Genomic DNA, 16,112 nt, shown 5'->3' on the forward strand with positions numbered 1-16,112 from the left:
TCATATACACAAGCATGCAGCCTACACCAGCCCCTACGACACCTCCTCAATCACCTCCACCGGATGAATCACCTTTTCCACCTGCGCCACAAAATAGCAGAGGGCCCAGTCCTCCCTTTGGCGCTCTTGTTGGACTGTTTGAGCGTTTGCAGAATGAGAGGAAACAGGATAAAAGAAAGAAGCTGCTCAATGCTTGGTTTAATGTATGACTTCTTATACTACAAAGAACAATATTATCATTCACACTCCCACGTAGCATTGGAGATCCGAAGTTGGAGATGATTTATTCCCCGTCCTCCGATTAATTCTGCCCCAGGTAGACTTCCTTCGTTACGTTTCGAAATTGTTCTCCGCTCAACGATAGGTGACAGAAAGACCGCGACCGAGCTATCTATGGTTTGAAGGAAAAAAATCTCGCCAAGATTTATATAAAGCTCATTCCCTTAAACAAGAACCATGATGACGCCAAAAGACTAACAGACTGGAAGAAGCCACAGAACAATGTACATTTAGTCCGCTCCACACACGAAAAATTCACTGATAAAGAGTTGTAGAAAGCTTCTTCCGCAGGAGATTTTCCAGGCATCCTTTGGGATGTTGTACATAAACGATCCTCAGTAGTCGAAGGAACCTTGAACATTCAAGAGCTCAATGACTTGCTCGACGAGTTGTCAAATTCTATGGGGAAGCAGTACGTGCTACAATAATGATATTGGTTGGGCCGCTAATATACTTGGAAGAGACGCACAAATGAAAATTCTTCAGCGTGTGTACAACCGTACTACGGCAGAGGAGCAAAGATGGATCATTCGGGTCATTTTGAAAGGTACCTTCAACTGACCTTGACACTTTGGAGTCTTATTGCGTCCAAGATATGATCATCTCGGTGAAGGAGACAACTGTTTTTTCAGTATTTCACCCCGATGCACAAGACTTGTACAATGCGTGTTCCGACTTGAAGAAAGTTGCATGGACGCTATACGATCTCAATCACCGTCTCAATGCCGATGTTCGTTGATGTCATCCTCAATTTTCACTGGCTAATCGGCGTATTGTAGGACAAGACGGTACGATTATTCCAGGCATTCACACCTATGCTCTGCAAACGCCCAACAAAAACTCTCGAGCATACCGTCAAAGAGATGGGTGGCACAGAGTTTTTGATCGAAGAAAAACTTGATGGTGAACGTATGCAGATACACAAGAGAGGCAACGAGTATTTTTATTGCTCTCGGTTGGTACCGTCTGCTTGTTCGGTGTACGCCTTATTTATCGCGTTCAATCGATCAGCAAGGGCAAGGATTACACTTACTTGTACGGCAAACATCGGGGAACGGGGAGTTTAACCCGTCACCTCAACGACGCGTTGGATGACCGCGTTGATAGGTGAGCAAACTCTCCTCTTAACGGAGATTGAGCTTTGTTTATTGACCTTCTCTACTACCATCTAGCATCATCCTGGATGGCGAAATGCTCGTCTGGGATCCAGTCTCGGAACGAAATTTGCCCTTTGGGACCCTGAAAACCGCTGCACTGGGTGAGTTGTCATTCGATATTGGATTCCAGGCAAGCTTGATGATATTTTTCCCAGACAGATCCAAGAAGGAGAATAATCCTCGACCCTGCTGTATGTTCTCAAAACTTTGTAAGAGGCCAGACTACTGACTCATCGCGTATTAGTCAAAATCTTCGATATGCTATATCTTAACGGACAGTCACTTCTGGAAAAATCAACGACATTCCGAAAGAAAAACATGCGCGCATGTTTGAAGGAGATTCAGGGACGTGTCGAGTTCGCCACCGAATACAAGGGCAAAACTTCCAAAGATGTGAAATCGAGGATGGAGGATGTTATGGCTGCACGGGGTGAAGGGCTTGTTATCAAGCATCCACGATCCAAGTACGTACTGAACGGTAGAAACTCTGATTGGATAAAAGTGAAACCCGAGTATATGGTATGTTTTCAGTGCCCGTATTGATCTGGTGGCCCTGCTGACGGAAATGTCTGTAGGAAGGTATGGGGGAGACGGTCGATGTCCTGGTGGTTGGTCAGTCCTCGGTCGTCGAACTCAATGTTTGCACGACCCTCATAGCTCATTTTCGCACCTTGTTCCAGCCGGGAATTACGGTACTGGCTCACGCGCTGGAGGAGTCTCCACACTTATTTGTGCTGTGAGAGATGACAGGCGAGCAGATGACGAAGATGGAGCAGACCGGTCAGATCATGGCTTTAGAATGAGTTCAGACCGTGGTCATTGACCTTTCCGCCGTATTTTAGGTACAGCACGTTTGTCCGTATTGGGACTGGTTTGTCCTTTGCCGACTATGCTTGGATTCGTTCCAAGCCCTGGAAAGTCAGGGATTCCAAGAACCCGCCTGAATGGTTGCAGACTTCCAAGAAATCCCAGGAAGACAAAGGAGACATGTATCTGGAACCAGACGAGTGCGTTTTCGAATTTTACCCAATTCCACTTCCCAGAGTGTCTGAAGGTTCCGTATTCCAGTTCATTTATCTTGAAAATTAAAGCGGCCGAAATAGTTCCTTCTGGTATGTATTCAAAGGAATTTTTATAACGGTAGTAACTGTTGCCCACAGAGCAATACCATCTCGGCTACACGATGCGTTTTCCTCGAGCGTTGATCATCAGAGACGATCTCGACGCTTCGGATACTTTGACTGCTTCCGGTGAGTATGCAGTGCAAATTTCTCTGCAGATACGCCGCTAACAAATTTCTTCCCACAGAACTTTTGGAATCTATTCGTTCTGAGAAGAAACGTAAAATGGAGGACACTACTGGGTATGCGATATGTTTTGCGTCACTCGCGGGGTTACTGAGAAAGAACGAAAACAGCGTGGCCAAGAAGAAACGCAAAGCAGTAACGAAGAAGGTAGGTTGTGTCCCTGCAAAGCATGCCCCCTCGTTGATGATACGTAGATCGAAGTTCTTCCAACTTTTCAAGGTCCGAAATTGAAGGATGTCAACATTTTGACCGACATCTTCGAAGGTCTAACATTTGGTATGTTTTATTGCAGCGTGTATATCTTTCGCCTGTATCTAATTCACTAAACTACAATGTTCTATAGTGGTTATGACTGATAAGCGGACGAAAGACACGGAGAAGAATGAATTAGTCAAAATGTGCAGTTTGTGTTGATTTACCAAAGGTCCTAACCATGACTAAAATCACACTTTGCCCAGAATTCATGAAAATGGTGGCAAGCGTGCGCAAATTGCTGCGAACCATGGGTCCCAGGACTTGATAGTAGTGTACAAAGGACGTGAAGATAGCATCCGTAAGTGTGTCATCGTAGCTGCATTTGGTGTCGTCTGTTCCCCGCCCAATTAAACTAATCGGTTATATTCCAGCGCGTGATGTGCAAGTGGTGATGGAAAAGGGGGTATACGACGTTGTGAAACCTGAATGGATTATTGACTCTGTTACCCTCGGACACAGGGTACCCTCCAAGAGCAAGTGTGTTTGTTTGATGTGTGCTCATTTCCGTTCAACCTATCAATGAGTTCTTCTAGATATTTCATTGACGCTTCTAAGTCCGGTGTAGAGACGGATGGGTATAAAGCTGATGAACCTGTGCAAGATGATCAGGACGAGGATATGCCCGAGGGAGATGAGTCGAGCAGTACTGTCGTTCGCGCCGAGACCGAGGCTAGATCGCAGACAGCAGCCACTGAGATAAAAGAGGAGTATGAGCAGGATGAAAAACATGCGGATTGGTTTCACCTTGATATAACGGATACTCAAAATCTCGAAATCGGGAAAGAGAGCGACTCCGAAACTGAGGATGACTCTGACAACGCAGACGTTGCAGGCGAGGACATTGCTGACGACAATATCGACGACTGGGACAAGTTGGATGCCGACGACCTGCCTTCGGCCCCCCTTCCCATGGATGAGGATATTGATGTGGCAAGTTTATTTATTCTCTGATATACACAGACAGCGGTTCAAGTTGACTGACAATTGATAACAGGACCAGAATAATGTTCCAATGGGGGAGGATGACGGGGCCATGGAGTACGACCCGGTCGTCATATTCAAACACCTGTAAGTCTCTGGATGGCACGAACTGAGGAGCTTCATACTGACTCCACACTGAAGGTGTTTTTATCTTGATTCTCCGCAGAACGCGGCACGACAAGGGATGGCGGTCAAACCAAAATACGAACAAGAAATCAATCAAAGGTCAGTTGATTTACTTTGTCCCATTTGTGTTTACTTATGCAAGTTTGACCTATACAATATAGTTTCGATGTACTGAGAGATGTAATCATATCGCACGGAGGACGAATCGTTAATTGGGACGACCCCAAACTTACTCACATCTTGATCGACAAGAGGGATACGAGTCGTCGTTTGGAACTTATGAAGAGAACTTCAACGTTTGTATTCTTCGTTCTCTTCTTGCCTCCTGTTTCTTAACGAAATGGGGTATAGCCCAAAACACCGGCGGCTGATCGTCTCCGATTATATCCAAGCTTGTGTTGATGAGGCAACGCTTTTGAATGAAGAAGGTGAGTGTGTGTTCACCATCACCTCTTTTAGAGATATTCTTGAACTGACCGGGGATCTGGCTAAACTTGTAGACTTTGTACCGTAGAGGCTACTTGTTTAAATTTTGGCCTGTATCTAGATGTAGTTGATGGACATTCGAAATAAGACTTTTAAGACAAATGGCATTGACGCCTTCGTAAATTCGGGGCGGAGTGGCCGGTCGGGTTGATCTGAAATTGGCATCATTACATTTTCACCCTCTCACCTCTTTTACCCCCTTCGTCGCTATCGACGGTTTTAGGGTTAACCTTCTCGCTGAATAGCGAGCACTACCCATTTTTACTGTTCTATTTTTTTCGTCTTCTGGAACGACACACGGGTGTTGCTATTTTTGCAGGTCTCACCCACCCTTAAATCATGACCACCTCTGGCGGATACCATTCACCCATCTCTCAGCTGCTCACGACTCTTGGGCTTACTAGGGAAGATCTGCAGCAACGTAGCGATGAAATGCGACAGTTTTTGACTGCGGAAAATAGCCAATCTTCACGCGTCGGGCCCCGTGGCAGAGCTGATAGTACCAGCTCACATATCAGCTCTCTGTCCAGGTCAAATAGCATTTTCTCGACTTCTGCACCCTCTCTTTCTCGTGCAAGTTCTATTTCCTTTAGAGACGCGTCGCCTCCTGTCACACCTGTAAAATTAGAGGCTACTGAAGCTGGACTCCCGGAACGTCAGTTCGACAGCATGGATGTTATCATCGAGCGACAGAGGCAGGCGAGGAAGGAGAAAAGACAGCGAAGAGGAAAGGAAAAGGATTCTCAACGAAGAGTTTTTATGTCAAATGGATCACCGACACCAAGCAGCGCGTCGAGCCGCAATCTGATCATCGACTCCCTTTTGCAAAGACGCGACGATGATCAAATGGACGTGCAGGATCAGCTGGAGACTTTGACCCGTTCCTCTATGGAGGCGAGTCAATTTGATGTGGATTTTACTGAAATTTATCTCATTTATTGTTCTAAAGGCTCGATCACCACCGCCTCTTACCCCTCAGCAATCGAGGTATTACAGAGAACACACAGTCTCTCAATCAAAAATGGTGCGCTCTCGTGTACATGCCGGGTTGGCACACTTGTTAATTAATCTGCTTCAGGTTGTTCCGAAAGTTGAATCGCCTGTCCAGACACCTGTTCTTTCGCAGCAGCTTGCTCCCCAGCAGCCGAAGCCTTTTTATCCCTTACCTGACACCGTTAGTCTCACTGCTCTCCAAACTTTTCAAGCCAGTGTCTCTGGTCCTCCAGTCACTCCGCACATCCGACGAGTTCAGACTTTGAACGAAATCGCAGAACGCTCTCCTCTTCCTCCTTCTTCACCGTTTCTCAATTCTCCCCAGTCATCACCTGTCCGCCCTATCGTAAACCTCGTTTCGTCTCCAGGCCCAATGGGACCTCCACCTGAAGAAGAATCATACGGAAAACTTCCCTATACGCTACCTTCAGGGCCGTATTCACCAAATAAACCTGACCTTTCCTATGCAGCTCTCCTTGGTCAAGCTATCCTGTCTTCTTCCGATCATCGTTTGACTCTGCAGGAGATTTACGATTGGATAACCATTGTTTATCCATTTTTCAAACGTGGGGAAACTACATGGATGAATAGCATCAGACATGTCCTAAGTACAACCGCGTGTTTCCGCAAGGTAACACGCGACCGTGCGCTCGGTCGTACTCAGTGGGCAATCTGGGATGAAGACCTTGAATGCTTCAAAGGTGGAGGGTTCCGAAAACAATTCTGTAAAGACATGAATGGCGGCAAGACTGGATCAGAAGCTAAGACTAAACGAGGCCGGAAACAGGTGGAAGACAGCGATGGCAGTGCTGAGCCCAAACCCAAGAAAGTCAAAAAGGATAACAATCTCAAAGATTCTGACAAGGGTGATCAGCGCGCTATTGCTCCTGCCACCGCAATCTTCCCACCCACACGACCTGCTCCTCCCCTTCAACCATACCGGGGAGCTTCCGTTGCGAAAAATCTAACCTCCGAAGTTGTATTTCCACCTTTACCAGCCGAGTCAGGCTTTCGTCTACTTCCCGTCCATCCGTCGTCGAGTTCTAATTCACGAGCGAACTCTCACTTTGATACAGATGATGGAATGCGACCTTCATCGCCCACACCCTCTGTCCTCGAATCACAATGCACAGACCCTTCCTCCACCTCGTCCGTTCCGGACCTTACACCCAATCTTAGCTCTTCTAGTCCCCCGCAGTCAAGCAACGAGATGGAGCTTGAAGCTCCTATTGAAATCATTGATGGGCCCCTATGTTTAGCTCCGTCAGCGACAGTCGCTGGTCTGGACAGTGAAGAGGAAGACGGTTTTCAGAATATGTTTTCGTCCAGCAAGTCATCTACCAAGTTGACACCCGTGCAGTTCTGGGGCGATTCGCCGCGAATCAAGGAACTCTCAAGTCTTGGCGGTAAACTCAACTTCACCGTACCAGCCCTCAGCCAATATGATGATGACTCGGAAGACGAAGGGATTCTGTTCAACGCTGTCAGAAACAAAAACAAATCTATGTTAGCTGTAAGTTGATGCCTATTCGCCTTCATGGTCTGTACTCATTGTATCAACAGGAGCCGTTTGACCGATTACCTCCCTCACCTACAAATAGAAGGCCTGCGACGAAAGGTCGCAAGTCCAAGGTTGCTGCATCCAAAGCACGAGGTTTAAGGCCTATGCGGCTTTCTACACCGCCACCTCGGGATAATCTGACCACTCCTCCCCCGAATCAAACCCTTGAGATTTCCCCGGTCCGCACTCCTCTGTCTCATAAAGGCTTGCATATGAGTCCCACCGCGAGTCTTGCCCATTACAAGTCTCACCTTGACCCACCTCCGACGCTACAATTCGACCAATCATCCTCTGGTGGTGCACCGTCCACGCCAAAGAGATCATTGGCTTTCCCTCTTTTAGATGATTCTCCTTTCCGAACCTCGCTTATCGGTATGTCTCCCTTCCGTACACCCGGCTCGAGTGGTCTTTTCGATCCTCACGATCCTCGTGCGCTCCTCGATGAGGAGTTCCGTAGAATGGGCCCGGGTGGATTTGGCGAAACCAGTCCTGCGTCAGGCCTGTTTGGGAAGGAGAGGCAGCTGTTGTACGATAGTCCCAGTGGGCTGGATAGCAGTCCTGGAAAGTACAAACGATGGTGGTGATGCAATGAAGCTTTCAGAGCTCTCCCCATCTCAAATCACTGATCTTTTACGCGAATGTGACAAACAGTGTGCCTCTGGTTTGGAACCGGGTTTTGTATTGATATTATGAATTGTCATGGTTTTATCTTGTCTTGTATGTTTTTTTATCTGTGCTAGTGATATCTGTCCCCCTCCTGTTGTCTTCTTGTCATTATCTGCTATATGACGTCTGCTCCAGACTGTAGTCGTATTCATTATATTGTCTAGCGCTATCCTTTCTCCTCTTCCGAACCCGAACGATCTCTAGTAGTTAAGTTACTTACATACTTATGTATTTCGTGCCATTGAATATCATCGCTTTGACCATTGGGTGACTTCCCGCTGCAATTATTCTGCAGTTAACCTGCAGTTAACTATTAACGGTATTTGATGCGACGTACGGACTGTTGATGGTACCCTCGCTTACACCAAAAACCAGTTTACAACAGGGTAGGGAGGCCGTTGTAAGTTGGTTTTGATGCAGTTTTTGAGAAGCCGCTCTCCGGCCATCTTCGCTTAGGTTCGCTTATATTGGTGGCACAAATTAATTGTCTGGTGTCCTGCAAATAATTCCTACGGGAAGTCATCCATTGATGCGACAAGAAAATTGAAGTTAGGCGCCCAAATTTTTTTCAACTTGGCCCTCATGTCGAAGCCCATCGGTACACATCGGACTCTATGCTCAATGTTCATTCCATCTAAAACACAATTTGAACAGCTTTATTGTCGGTTTACGACAAAGCGAACCTGATCGAATTTGCGAAAGGCCTCGATGCTGCAGGTATCAAACTGCTTGGCTCAGGTGGGACTGCAAAAAAAATAAGGGAAGCTGGTATTCCTATTGGGTAAGCCTCGACGCAATCATTTTACAATTTACTCTAATTGTCCACAGTGATGTATCGGACATAACTAAGGCGCCGGAGATGTTGGGAGGTAGAGTGAAGACTCTCCATCCTGCAGTCCACGGTGGTATGTTCATAAGTCCTCGTGCAATTGAAAATGTTCATTCCTCACGTTATATACTTAGGAATTCTTTCCAGGAACATTCCGTCTGATCAGGAAGATCTCAATGCTCAGAACATTGAACCCATTTCAATCGTCGTCTGCAACTTATATCCATTCACATCCACCATTTCCCAGCCTAACTGTACACTCGCGGATGCTGTCGAGGAAATTGATATCGGTGGGGTAACTCTTTTGCGTGCAGCTGCAAAGAATCATGAGCGTGTCTCTGTACTTTCTGATCCTGCTGATTATGCCGAATTTCTGGAAGCATGGAATAACGGCCAGGGAGACGTCGGGAAGGCGATCCGCAACAAACTAGCTCTCAAGGCATTTGAGATGACAGCAAAGTACGATGATGCAATTAGTGGATATTTCCGCGAGCAGTATGCCTCTGGAGATTTGCCAGAAGAAAAACTCGCTGGACCTGTTCAGAGAATTCCTCTGAGGTATGGCGCCAATCCTCATCAGAAACCTGCCCAGGCATATGTTACCGAGGGAGAGTTGCCATTCAAAGGTCTGTCTCTACATATACATATCTAACTTCATGCTAGTAACACCCATTTCGTAGCTTTGCGTGGTTCACCTGGGTACATTAACCTTTTAGATGCACTGAACTCATATGCTTTGGTTAAGGAGCTACAAGAAGCCCTCAATCTTCCCGCCGCTGCCTCTTTTAAACACGTATCGCCAGCCGGTGCCGCCGTCGGCATCTCACTCGACGAGACCGAGAAAAAGGTCTACGGAGTAGACGACCTAAAGGAATCACTTACTCCATTGGCTTGTGCCTACGCTCGCGCTCGCGGAGCAGACAGGATGTCTTCCTTTGGCGATTTCATTGCACTTTCTGCACCTTGTGATCTTGCTACTGCAAAAATTATCTCTCGAGAGGTGTCCGATGGTATCATCGCCCCCGGATACTCACCCGAGGCTCTCGACGTTTTGAGCAAGAAGAAAGGGGGAAAGTACTGCGTGCTTGAGGTATGATCTAAAATCTTGCCGTGAATAACATTGCCTCAATGTCATCCAAGGTTGACCCTAACTACGAGCCTCCAGAAGTTGAGACCAAACAGGTCTTTGGTATTTCTCTGCAACAGCGGCGGAACAATGCAAAAATTGATGCTAGGTTATTCGCTGATATCGTCACTGTGGAGAAAGAAGTACGTGGCAAGCTCTATCTCATTCGTATTTATAGTCTTATCCTACCTATCAGCTTCCTTCATCTGCGCAAACAGATCTCATCCTTGCCACTCTTGCCCTCAAATATACGCAATCAAACAGTGTAGCTTATGCTCGTAACGGGGCAATCATCGGTCTCGGAGCTGGGCAACAGTCCCGTATCCACTGTACCCGTCTGGCCGGTGGAAAAGCTGATCTATGGTGGCTGCGCCATCATCCACATGTTCTCGCTTTGCCGTTCAAAAAAGGCGTGAAACGTGCAGAAAAAGCCAACGCTATTGATCTTTTTGTTAGTGGTGAAATACTTGAAGGGGGAGAGAAGGAGCATTGGGAAAGCCTGTTTGAAGGTTCAGTGCAAGGCCTGACTGATGCTGAGCGGAAGGAGTGGGCAAGCAAGCTTGAAGGAGTGGCTTGTTCGAGCGATGCATTCTTCCCCTTCCCTGATAACGTCCATCGTGCAAAGAAGAGTGGAGTGAAGTACCTTGCTGCTCCTAGTGGAAGCGTCATGGACACTGAATGTATCAAGGCCGCAGATGAGCATGGAATAGTCTTCGCGCATACTTCGTTAAGGTTGTTCCACCATTAGTGCTTGCTTTTACTCGGCGTTTTCTTGATGTTCTCAATAACATTATATTACTATGTGTATCGATCGATGATTATTCATGACTTATGCCGCCAGATATGTCGGTTCACCCCGATTCAGACAGATTCAAATATGTATGATGAATGTTGTGCTTCTTGGCTTTATTTCCGACTCTCTCACGTTTTTGGGTTTTCAGATGGAACTCAATGATCAGATATTGGAAGTCAGTCACAGAATATGGCCCAGGAAGGCTATAGATCGGCCTTCTTTCTTCTTTCTATCGTCCCTGAGGGTGCAGGATGGATGCCAACGTTAAACTGAAATTCATGACTGCACCCGTCTGCACCCGCGCTCCTCGAAGTAAACTTCAGTATCATGACAGATCTCTGGCCACGACTTAAGAATTCAGTGGACGCGATCTACTTCGATCATCGAACGTTCCTGTAGATGTCAACAGCAAGACCTGAAGAGATCAAGGGAGGATGAATCCAAGGGAATGCAGATGATCTTGTTTCGTAAACTCAAGGAACGGCAATCTAAGCTCAGCTCAGGTTTTTGCCCTCATCGCATTGGGTCGCAGTGGTGACACGCCTTGAACTAGATATTGCTACATCACTAGCCGTCTTGAAGCGAACTCCCACACCCAGTATGAACTTTGTTGAAGAGATTCTGTTTCTCTGTTCCATTTCGATCGTCAAGCGCACGAAATCCCATAGTTGACCATTTGACGATCTATGATGAGTAGGGAATCTATGGACTGGGAGTCTATGTGTAGAAATTCTATTATGAGTTTGAGCTTCGTTTCCCATTGACTTATTCGGGAGCTGAGTTAGGGATTAGTGGAAATCTCAGCGGTTGAGCAATTTGGATCTAGGGCAGTATCTGCATTGGAAGGTGCTTCAGGTGATGGAATCTCATTATTCAATGGATCCTTGAGCCACGCTGCGATGAATTTTCGCCATGGATTTTTTGAGGGCACAAAATGTCCTGTAACGAAGGTTCTAATCAGGATGGCGGGCGAGGATTTGTCATCGCGGTGCGTACCGCCGTCATGCGTTTCGATTCTCCCGTTCGGTGTTACATCTGTCAAAAGCTTTGCTCTAGCAAACGGTATAATAGGGTCAGTCAAACCACATATGTGGAGTGTTGGTGTTGAAAAGCTTGAAGTAGGAGATAGGATTGAGGTTGAGAACGGGAAAGTGGGTAGGAATCCTGCTGCACAGACGCATAGAGATCTATTATGGGGGCGTCAGGGAATGATGTTATATGGAGGTGAAGTTTGATGTACAGTTGTGGGTGAGGAGCTTTGCCATCGATGAGAAATTCGGAAAACTTGGATGGGTCTTCAAGCAAGGTTGTAAGAACCGCTCCCATAGCTGCACCTTGACTGATGAACCGACATGAGTAAAGGGATACTAAGAACGACCTCGATTGCACCTGAACCCGAAAACGCCATCGAACACCTTTCCATCATCCACATTTTCTTTCAACAAATCTCTCAAAAAGACCAGAGAGGTCTCCATTCCAGTGGAAATTGTTTTATCTTTGTCGGCGAATTTCCACCATCCCCGCAATACAGCATTCGGATCCTTTAACGGATCTGCATTTGCTTCGGGCTCCGATGGCTCATTATCGAATAAATCTTCAGGCTGTAAAACATGGGGAGCATCAACAAACACTGGATCGAAGATACTTCAGTTGTGAAATGAATGTCACCAAGAGGAAGTAAAGACACACCGAATTCCACAGTACTCTTGCACTGTTTCCGCAAAGCCGATAACTGCGTAAGGATAAAGTGTATTGGGCTGGATGGCTCGAATTAATCAAGGATCGAGATACCCACTCTCTTGCTGAAAATGTATCCATTTTGCGCATAACTGGCCACGGCTTGTCATTGCATTCATATATGAATGGCGATGTCGTGACTTACCCGTGAAGAACAAGGATTCGTTTTAAGGCCGTTGAAGACATACTGTAGCCGTAAAAGTTCACGAAACGTACGAGAATCGGAAGTTGAGCGTGGAAAATGGTGGACAACGGTGGAAGAAAAGATATGAGTTGAGTGGGTTATTTTTGTTCCGAGTGCATCCATTGGCTACTTGTCACTAGGAGGGTCTGGATGAGTCGACTCGTTCAAAGGTAGAAGGTTCAGCAATGTTCTTCACGTTGTACACGTACGGAAAATATTAATTGTAAATACGGCGTCGCGTTTGATAGAAAAACCGAGATGAGAATCATGGATAATAAACAGCATAGCAGCAGGCAACTCTACTGAGCATAGCTCACCATGAGATTTTTCGCGTCTGAGCCTACCCTTAACTCGTTCAATAGGGGGGATTAAGCTGAATAGGCTAAGATATACCCACACTGCAGTTACGCATGACACAGTGGACTTAAAAAGCCCAAACTACTTGCAATTTCTATGTTATCTCCCACCACTTGCGCCTATCGCAAAGCATTGCCTACTTTCTTCCCCTCCATCCATTGAAGACTATATCATGGCACCGAGGATTGCAATCATTATCTATTCGATGTTCGGCCATATTGCAAAGAGTAAGCTTTGTGCAGAGTTGACTGGGGTTAGATCTGGCTCTGATGAATGATGAATGCGCATTTTCGTTCACGTAGTGGCCGAAGCTGTAAAAACTGGCGTAGAAAATGCTGGTGGATCTGTCAAAATCTTCCAGTATGTATATGTTATAGTCATCTTAACCCACGCACGCTTAATCTCAGTCAAAATATCTAGGATTCCAGAAACGCTTCCCCAAGAGATTCTGGACAAGATGCATGCTCCTGAGAAGCCCAATTACCCCGTTATCAACGTAGACCAACTCACTGAATTCGACGCGTTTTTATTCGGTATTCGTGAGTGAAGACTCGTTGGGTTTTTCGAATGTACTCAGTTCCTGATTTCTCTTTACCTTTAGCTACCCGGTATGGCAATTTCCCTGCTCAGTGGAAGGTTTGTCTTCATTTTTTGATACATTTATACGGACCTTTCTAATCGTTTCAGACATTCTGGGACGCCACTGGCGGCCTTTGGGGTAAAGGAGCTCTCGCTGGAAAATATGCTAGCGTTTTTTTCTCTACCGCTTCACCTGGAGGAGGTCAAGAGTCTACTGCCATGAACGCCATGTCGACACTTGTTCACCATGGAGTGATCTTCATACCCTTGGGATACTCTGTTGCTTTCGCGCAGTTGACAAATATGGAGGAGGTTCGCGGCGGTAAGCGTATATTACATTTTTACCCATTCCTCTTTGCATTGATTTAGCACTGTTCTACCTCTGATCTTTTTAGGATCTCCATGGGGCGCGGGTTGTAAGTCTTCCGAATCAGAGCGCGTTCGCGATCTTCGGTTTGTATTCTTAGTACTTCACACCCTGTAGGTTTTGCCGGACCCTCTGGGACGAGACAACCGTCGGCTTTAGAGCTCGAGATTGCAACTATCCAAGGTGAATTCCACTTCAAATCTTGAGTGTACTTTCTAGTTCAAGTCGTCTAAACTTGTCATAGGGAAACACTTCTACACGACCGTTTCCAAAGTTAACTTCTAGGAAAGTAGCAACGACGTCTTCTAGGTGTTTGAATATCATCTACCATCAATCTTGGTTGTACCCGCAAACGCTATAATTATTTTATGGACTGCCATGAAGAGAGATTGAATCAATTCTATGTATGTAGAGTGTAAATATAGGCTGCGTATTGTTAGATGAAAAGCAAAGTGTAAGATGTGGCTAGATGGCTGGCTACCAATGTCGTTAAAGGAGCCAATTTCAGATTTGATGGTGGATGAACTTGGTCGGGTCATCAAGTAACACAATATCAACCTCCACCAACTGCAAGCAAATATAACCACATAAAGTAACTTCAACCATACTAGTACGCAGTCTAACAGTCCGGACTGGCATGTATCAATGATATATTTCGAAAGGAAATATTTGTTTGCTAGTGTATACCACTGGCAGCCCCCGAAATATTCCTTGCCGTCCTAAGTGTTATGAGTGTTGGTGACTTACTCATTATCAACGTATCGCAAAAGGTTTCCTATATATCATGCAAACCCCATCGCAGAGGGCCTCCAGCGGCTGATGTCGCACGTAATTCATCAATTTATGCAAGCGCCAGTTTCAGCGCTTCAGCTCACCGTGCGAATAAGAGTGCAGTCAAAAAAGAGCTTGACGGTAGCTACGACGAGCAAATGGGCCATGTGCAACGACGACTCGCATCTACGACGGCGAAGTTAGCATCTTCTCTCTCCACCGCACATCTACAGAAATTTCCTCCAAAAGAGCTTCTCTTTGTGAAAGGCAGAGAAATTCCGACAGCGACCATTGACCCGGAAACCTGGGCTTCCTTACAACCTCCTCCACCGACCGCTTTATCTGCATTCGCCCACAGAATAGGCCTTTCTTCTGTCCTCACTTCAACAGAAGTCATACAGCAAGTATGCACTCACCCCTCTTTCCTCCAGCATTTTAAACAACATAAACCGCACGAGCAAGAACCGGCGACGAATGGTCAACTTGCCGCAATAGGGAATTCATTAATGGGTCTTTTTGCAACGGAATATGTTAGAGCAACATATCCTTACCTTCCAACGCGTGTCATGAAAGCCGCTGTCACTGCCCATGTGGGGCCATTGCCTTGTTCAAATGTTGCGCAAGAAATGGGTGCAACTCCTTTGCTACGATGGCATAGATCAGTGCGTGCTAGCTTGTAAGCTTATCCCTCTTTACTAAAACTTCGCATAGCGTGGTACACTGTTGAAACCTGGTGTTCTACATTCCGACGCGTTAGCATCAATACCAAGAGCGCTCACTGCTCTTGTGTATCAACGACGTTCTCTTCCATCTGCCCGACAATTCGTTCATTCCTATTTCCTTAGTCGAGAAGTGGACTTACGTGGAATGATCAAGTTTCTTGACCCAAAGAAGGCACTACTGGAGATGGTGAAAAAATTTCAACGGGAGCTTCCAAAATCTAGGTGAGTATAAGAACGGAATGCTCACAATCTTAGCTTTGCTGATATATACATATCACAGATTATTAAAAGAGACTGGTCGTTATTCAAATTCACCTGTCTTTGTCGTTGGCATATTCTCGGGAGAGGACCAACTGGGAGAAGGCTTCGGAAGTTCACTGAAAATGGCGGAATATCGTGTACGTATACCAATTTGGAATACTATACTAGACCTTTCTTATTCTTTCACTCCAGGCCGCGGAAGACGCACTCCTTCGTGTTTACCTTACACGGACACCACCACATCTCATTCAGCTGCCGTCACAAACATTCCCTATGGGTGTTGGCGATGTCTACAGGAAAGCTCCAGAAGGTGACTACAAATCTGCGGATCTAGTCGAATCGGAGATCATGTATGCCAGCTCGGGCAACAGCTTTACACGTAGCTCATAAATCCTAATCACGACTCTAATCTTGGATAAATCTGTGGTGCTATATTTCTTGAGTATCAGTTATCCTACGGGTGAGATCTATATATTGAGAGCACGAAAGTCCTTCATGAAGCTCGACGTGACACGAACTACAAATCCACTTCCTACACGCCGGACAGTGGATAAGTGTTCCGGGACTTCCAACCC

The 16,112-nt window shown here is 46.2% G+C and overlaps 6 protein-coding genes across 6 annotated transcripts; 5 read left to right on the top strand and 1 right to left on the bottom strand.

Annotated features, from left to right (window-relative positions):
* Positions 1 to 14: 14 nt before the first annotated feature.
* On the top strand, positions 15 to 4,619 carry C8R40DRAFT_1037396 (DNA ligase 4; the record flags this gene model as incomplete). The annotated part of the gene is made up of 27 exons (XM_046223661.1): positions 15 to 203; positions 257 to 316; positions 372 to 503; positions 555 to 691; positions 741 to 826; positions 873 to 1,009; positions 1,059 to 1,234; positions 1,291 to 1,386; positions 1,452 to 1,537; positions 1,592 to 1,627; positions 1,681 to 1,955; positions 2,012 to 2,048; positions 2,117 to 2,216; positions 2,279 to 2,443; positions 2,505 to 2,548; positions 2,597 to 2,686; positions 2,745 to 2,799; positions 2,854 to 2,897; positions 2,945 to 3,019; positions 3,087 to 3,141; positions 3,202 to 3,296; positions 3,370 to 3,475; positions 3,532 to 3,925; positions 3,993 to 4,066; positions 4,121 to 4,204; positions 4,267 to 4,401; positions 4,457 to 4,619. 27 exons carry the CDS (start codon positions 15 to 17, stop codon positions 4,617 to 4,619), a joined length of 3,126 nt encoding a protein of 1,041 aa, XP_046090092.1.
* A 121-nt stretch (positions 4,620 to 4,740) lies between these two features.
* Positions 4,741 to 7,744, top strand: C8R40DRAFT_694360 (uncharacterized protein). The gene is made up of 4 exons (XM_046235890.1): positions 4,741 to 5,485; positions 5,541 to 5,615; positions 5,670 to 7,097; positions 7,148 to 7,744. Exons 1-4 carry the CDS (start codon positions 4,931 to 4,933, stop codon positions 7,727 to 7,729), a joined length of 2,640 nt encoding a protein of 879 aa, XP_046090093.1. The 5' UTR covers positions 4,741 to 4,930; the 3' UTR covers positions 7,730 to 7,744.
* Positions 7,745 to 8,267: 523 nt separating this feature from the next.
* Positions 8,268 to 10,621, top strand: C8R40DRAFT_1088388 (bifunctional purine biosynthesis protein ade10). The gene is made up of 7 exons (XM_046227403.1): positions 8,268 to 8,409; positions 8,466 to 8,592; positions 8,640 to 8,716; positions 8,775 to 9,266; positions 9,321 to 9,730; positions 9,781 to 9,909; positions 9,963 to 10,621. Exons 1-7 carry the CDS (start codon positions 8,394 to 8,396, stop codon positions 10,512 to 10,514), a joined length of 1,803 nt encoding a protein of 600 aa, XP_046090094.1. The 5' UTR covers positions 8,268 to 8,393; the 3' UTR covers positions 10,515 to 10,621.
* Positions 10,622 to 10,956: 335 nt separating this feature from the next.
* On the bottom strand, positions 10,957 to 12,760 carry C8R40DRAFT_1088392 (serine hydrolase FSH). Its single transcript, XM_046227404.1, has 7 exons — positions 12,442 to 12,760; positions 12,355 to 12,388; positions 12,249 to 12,291; positions 11,949 to 12,189; positions 11,800 to 11,898; positions 11,556 to 11,746; positions 10,957 to 11,498 (listed from the first exon to the last, which is right to left on the bottom strand). Exons 1-7 carry the CDS (start codon positions 12,480 to 12,482, stop codon positions 11,341 to 11,343), a joined length of 807 nt encoding a protein of 268 aa, XP_046090095.1. The 5' UTR covers positions 12,483 to 12,760; the 3' UTR covers positions 10,957 to 11,340.
* Positions 12,761 to 13,009: 249 nt separating this feature from the next.
* Positions 13,010 to 14,068, top strand: C8R40DRAFT_1158902 (1,4-benzoquinone reductase; the record flags this gene model as incomplete). Its single annotated transcript, XM_046229794.1, has 8 exons — positions 13,010 to 13,064; positions 13,140 to 13,197; positions 13,258 to 13,376; positions 13,439 to 13,473; positions 13,525 to 13,738; positions 13,812 to 13,832; positions 13,901 to 13,966; positions 14,028 to 14,068. 8 exons carry the CDS (start codon positions 13,010 to 13,012, stop codon positions 14,066 to 14,068), a joined length of 609 nt encoding a protein of 202 aa, XP_046090096.1.
* A 644-nt stretch (positions 14,069 to 14,712) lies between these two features.
* Positions 14,713 to 15,927, top strand: C8R40DRAFT_1036720 (uncharacterized protein; the record flags this gene model as incomplete). The annotated part of the gene is made up of 4 exons (XM_046223606.1): positions 14,713 to 15,216; positions 15,266 to 15,498; positions 15,557 to 15,674; positions 15,730 to 15,927. The coding sequence occupies 4 exons, from the start codon at positions 14,713 to 14,715 to the stop codon at positions 15,925 to 15,927; spliced, it is 1,053 nt and encodes a 350-aa protein (XP_046090097.1).
* Between the last annotated feature and the right edge of the window lie 185 nt (positions 15,928 to 16,112).

Source organism: Lentinula edodes (genome assembly GCF_021015755.1).
Source record: "Lentinula edodes strain Le(Bin) 0899 ss11 chromosome Unknown C8R40scaffold_5, whole genome shotgun sequence".
Classification (NCBI taxonomy): Eukaryota; Fungi; Basidiomycota; class Agaricomycetes; order Agaricales; family Omphalotaceae; genus Lentinula; species Lentinula edodes.

Coding starts and splice junctions, on each gene's coding strand:
- C8R40DRAFT_1088392 (XM_046227404.1), bottom strand. CDS start 12,482: ATGTCTTCAACGGCCTTAAAACGAATCCTTGTTCTTCACGG. Junction 12,389..12,441: donor CGAATCCTTGTTCTTCACGG/GTAAGTCACGAC, acceptor AGCCGTGGCCAG/TTATGCGCAAAATGGATACA. Junction 12,190..12,248: donor CAAGAGTACTGTGGAATTCG/GTGTGTCTTTAC, acceptor TCTTCGATCCAG/TGTTTGTTGATGCTCCCCAT.
- C8R40DRAFT_694360 (XM_046235890.1), top strand. CDS start 4,931: ATGACCACCTCTGGCGGATACCATTCACCCATCTCTCAGCTGCTCACG. Junction 5,616..5,669: donor CAGTCTCTCAATCAAAAATG/GTGCGCTCTCGT, acceptor AATCTGCTTCAG/GTTGTTCCGAAAGTTGAATC. Junction 7,098..7,147: donor AAAACAAATCTATGTTAGCT/GTAAGTTGATGC, acceptor TTGTATCAACAG/GAGCCGTTTGACCGATTACC.
- C8R40DRAFT_1088388 (XM_046227403.1), top strand. Junction 8,593..8,639: donor GAAGCTGGTATTCCTATTGG/GTAAGCCTCGAC, acceptor AATTGTCCACAG/TGATGTATCGGACATAACTA. Junction 9,910..9,962: donor TCGTCACTGTGGAGAAAGAA/GTACGTGGCAAG, acceptor CCTACCTATCAG/CTTCCTTCATCTGCGCAAAC.